This window comes from Panulirus ornatus, chromosome 23 (assembly GCF_036320965.1).
Source record: "Panulirus ornatus isolate Po-2019 chromosome 23, ASM3632096v1, whole genome shotgun sequence".
NCBI lineage: Eukaryota > Metazoa > Arthropoda > Malacostraca > Decapoda > Palinuridae > Panulirus > Panulirus ornatus.
In genome coordinates, this window is record NC_092246.1 from 17,219,728 (window position 1) to 17,224,028 (window position 4,301).

Genomic DNA, 4,301 nt, shown 5'->3' on the forward strand with positions numbered 1-4,301 from the left:
ACACGACCCGCTGCTGTGTGTCTCTGTGTATCCATCCCAGCCAGACATTTCCCCTGTTTGATATACTTTATAAGGGAAAAAAAGAAGAGTTTCTCGAAATATCCAGCCTTGTATCTTTTAGATATAGTTCCTTCCATCCTCTTGTGGTATAGGTTCAGAGTCTCGTACTCTCGTCTCGAGCAACTTCTCTGAATCACTCAGTCATGAAACGAAGTTTCTTGTATTTCTTTCGTATTGATTCAAATTTACGGTATATCGGCCCTGGGAAAAGAAGAAGAAGTAGAGGAAGAACAAAACGAAGAAGAAGAAGAAAAAGAAGGTGAAGAAGAAGAAGAGGAAGAGAAAATAGAGGAAGAAAGCGAAAAAACCTAAAACAAATGCGACTAAATCTCTTCGCTCTCACTGGCCACTGGACTAATAGAGTTTCGAAGCAGCTTCGTTTACTGGTCGTCTCCATGCGTCGCCCTCCGCCTTCCGTTGTCCCATCATCTTTGCTGCCTCGCAGGATATAGATGTCTGCTTACCAAGTGGCCAGTCATTACTTATATAAGCAACAGGAATATACAGTTTTTTTTTTCCCTTCCTCAAGATACAAGTTGGTTCATCACATTTAGGTTAATTAATCTTAGTATAAAGTTCTCGGGTTTTTCCACCTCATTTTCCTAAGTTGTATTATGCGATGTATAAACACACAGACACACACACACACACACACACACACACGAGAGAGAGAGAGAGAGAGAGAGAGAGAGAGAGAGAGAGAGAGAGAGAGAGAGAGAGAGAGAGAGAGAGAGAGAGAGAGAGAGAGAAATGCCGCTACAACACTCGTGTAAACCTTTATCATTTATTTTTTTGCAAGGTGTGCTATCATATTTCCCATGACATGTATATATATACATTTTTTTTTTTTTAGATTGATATATTTTATTGGATATCTACAGTAATCCTGGTAAGAGGAGAAAGATTATACGGGAAATGTAGAAACCTAACATAACTGTAGTGTGTATGACACATACAAGAACTTTATGTAAGAATTGTGATTTTGGGAATTCCATTCAATATGATAATGACCAGTTATACATATCCTATTAATCTTTATATGTAAATGAAGATTAATGCCATCAAATAAAACTGTGATTAATGATTATTAACAGATGTAATTCCTAGTCTTTATTTAATCATTATTTGCATAATGTTGAGCGGAGATTAGATACGAGCGTTGGAGTCAGAAGTTCCGTTGTACCAGTAGTGGTGTTGATTCGTGTGGTCAGTGGTAGCCATAGCCATAGTGAGGGGCGACAAAGCCATGTCTCCTCTGGTAGGAGAGACCGTGGCCAGGATGTTCCACGGCCGTCTTGTACCCGTACGCCGCTCCGTTGCCGTGCCCTACGTGGAAGGAGTGGACCTCGCCGTGGCCATAGCCGTAGCCGTGGCCATGCCCGTGTCCGTGGCCTACGACGATGCCACCGATGTGGCCACCACCATAGCCACCACCACCTCCACCACCACCACCACCAAGGCTCAGGCCGCTACCATGGCCACCACCATGGCCCAGGTCGTGGCCACCGTAGGAAGGCTCCGCCTCTCGCTTGTCCTTTGCTACCACGAGGGTGGCCAAGAGCACAACAACCTGAGATAAGAAAGATAGATCAAAACATCAATATATCTCTCTATCTACCTACCTACCTACCCATCTACCCAGTTATCTACCTACCCACCTACCTTAGACTAACTACATCGGGATTTCACTAAAGGCAGGAGTAAAGACTTCTGCTCCCACCACGAAGGGGGAAAATGAGCAATAGCTATTGGGCTTTCGTCACGTCAGAGTCCATTACCTTCTTGAAGACTCCATGATAAACATTGCCTCCCCTCTGTCTTTCTCCTTGGTGCATGACGTGCGGATTCCCAGCAAGCCATGGATCTCACTGAGACCAACCCACCCATGAAAGGTCATGTTTGTGCTAAGGAATGTCTTATATATGCGCTGTACCCTTCTAGAAGAGAAATAATGTTAGGTTCATGGTACATGAAGGTCGTAGAAATCCTTCACTCCAGAATATAGCGACGACAGTTGTAAATGATAACAATATGTAATGTTTTCTGACTCGCGGAGAAATTGAGGTTCTCCTGTAAAGATGATGAAACCTCTCGAAGCGTCCGTTTTTTTTTCCATTATATTACAAACGTCTCGAAGCATCGACTTTTTCTCTGTGAAGCAAACATTTCGAGGCCACCTGCTTGTACCAGCGCAAAAGAAGGAGGTGCTTCGGAACGGATATGTTCGAGCGTCTATTTTCTTTTTTTTTTTATCTGTATTTAAGATGTTTGCTTCTGTAAGTTGGTCGAATCAACGAACCATGAGAATACCATTCACATCACTTATATCTTTGAGCCATTTGTCTACTTCCGAGGGTTATTGAGGGAGTGGAGAGGCCAAATTATGAACCATCTTTGTTCTCCCATGACCTTAGTCCACTGGACCTGGTAAGTCACAGGAACGAAGCTCCGCTCCGTAAGTCACAGGAATGAAACTCCGCCCCGTAAGTCACAGGAATGAAACTCCGCCCCGTAAGTCACAGGAACGAAGCTCCGCTCCGTAAGTCACAGGAACGAAGCTCCGCTCCGTAAGTCACAGGAACGAAACTCCGCCCCGTAAGTCACAGGAATGAAACTCCACCCCGTAAGTCACAGGAACGAAGCTCCGCTCCGTAAGTCACAGGAACGAAACTCCGCCCCGTAAGTCACAGGAATGAAACTCCGCTCCGTAAGTCACAGGAACGAAACTCCGCCCCGTAAGTCACAGGAATGAAACTCCGCCCCGTAAGTCACAGGAACTGAACTCCACCCCGTAAGTCACAGGAACGCAACTCCGCCCCGTAAGTCACAGGAACTGAACTCCGCCCCGTAAGTCACAGGAAAGGAACTCCACCCCGTAAGTCACAGGAAAGGAACTCCGCTCCGTAAGTCACAGGAACTGAACTCCGCCCCGTAAGTCACAGGAACAGAAGTCCGCCTCGTAAGTCACAGGAACGAAACTCCGCCCCGTAAGTCACAGGAACAGAAGTCCGCCTCGTAAGTCACAGGGACGGAACTCCATCCCGTAAGTCACAGGAACTGAACTCCACCCTGTAAGTCATAGTTTTATCCATATTGCCCACCAAACTCACGAGCCACTTCATGGTTGTTGACACTGACGGAGCGCACAGGTGACTGGTCATTGTGAGTAGTGGTCGTTCGTCTTATATACTTTATTGATTCCTCATGACTCCTCATATTCCACCTCCCCCATGTCTCCGCCACCCCCATCCACCCACCTAGAGGCATAACATCTCACTCAAATCCCATGACATTCGACTTCATGACACAAATATATTCAGATGTGAGACGCTGAGAATATCAAGGCAATATCACATGGTTACCTTTGGTAGACATTATGTATATCACAAGAGATAGGAAAAGTTCGAGCTGTTGTTGATGAGTGAAAATGTGTATACTGACCTTCACACAGGCGACACGTTGGGAAGAGAGAGAGAGAGAGAGAGAGAGAGAGAGAGAGAGAGAGAGAGAGAGAGAGAGAGAGAGAGAGAGAGAGAGAGGAAATGTATTCTTGCATCACTATGAGCGAGATATACTGCACATCATAAACCTGTGAATTGGGCATTAGCAGCCATTCAAACATACGCTCAGGCTACAGAAAACTGAAGAATATGTGCACTTACCTCGCAATGATGGAAGATCTTATTGTCATGCACTGGATAGGTGGCTATCTGTCTTTATCCCTTATTATCGGGAACGAGTGGAACATATAAAGCATGCCTCCTTGAAACGATATATAAACAACACTGGAATACACAGTAAACAGGGACAGGCGCGCCGTAGGGAACGTATGAGCAACGATGGAACACTGGAACACTCAGCTACCAGCTACCAGGAGCAGGCAAGCGGTAGGGAACACGTGAAGAGCAGTGGAACACTGAACCACCTGGAACAGGTGTATGAAAAGCCTTGGGGAACGTGTGAACAACAGTAAAACACTAAACCACCTGGAACAGGAGTATGGAAAGCCTTGGGGAACGTGTGAACAACAGTAGAACACTGAACTACCTGGAACAAGCGTATGGAAGCCTCGTAGAACATGTGAACATCAGTAGATGTTTAAAGGCTTTTGAGACAGTGTGTGTACTGTGTTTGGTGTTCCCTAGTTTTTCCCATCTATTGTCTGTGTGTTTATGTCGGTCTAGACTTGTCTGCTCCCTCTCTCCCTCTTCTCTTTATCTGCATATATATAAGGGAGAACA

General features: G+C 45.4%; 1 protein-coding gene across 1 annotated transcript in view; it reads right to left on the reverse strand.

Moving 5' to 3' along the window:
- Positions 1 to 925: 925 nt before the first annotated feature.
- The window catches only part of LOC139756956 (uncharacterized), a 12,405-nt gene continuing 9,029 nt past the window's right edge, over positions 926 to 4,301 (reverse strand). Inside the window, exons 3-4 of the mRNA XM_071676901.1 lie at positions 3,171 to 3,213; positions 926 to 1,630 (exon numbers count right to left, since the gene is read on the reverse strand). Coding sequence (XP_071533002.1) covers positions 1,268 to 1,630; positions 3,171 to 3,213 — 406 coding nt within the window. The 3' untranslated portion in view covers positions 926 to 1,267. The remainder of the gene's footprint in view (positions 1,631 to 3,170; positions 3,214 to 4,301) is intronic.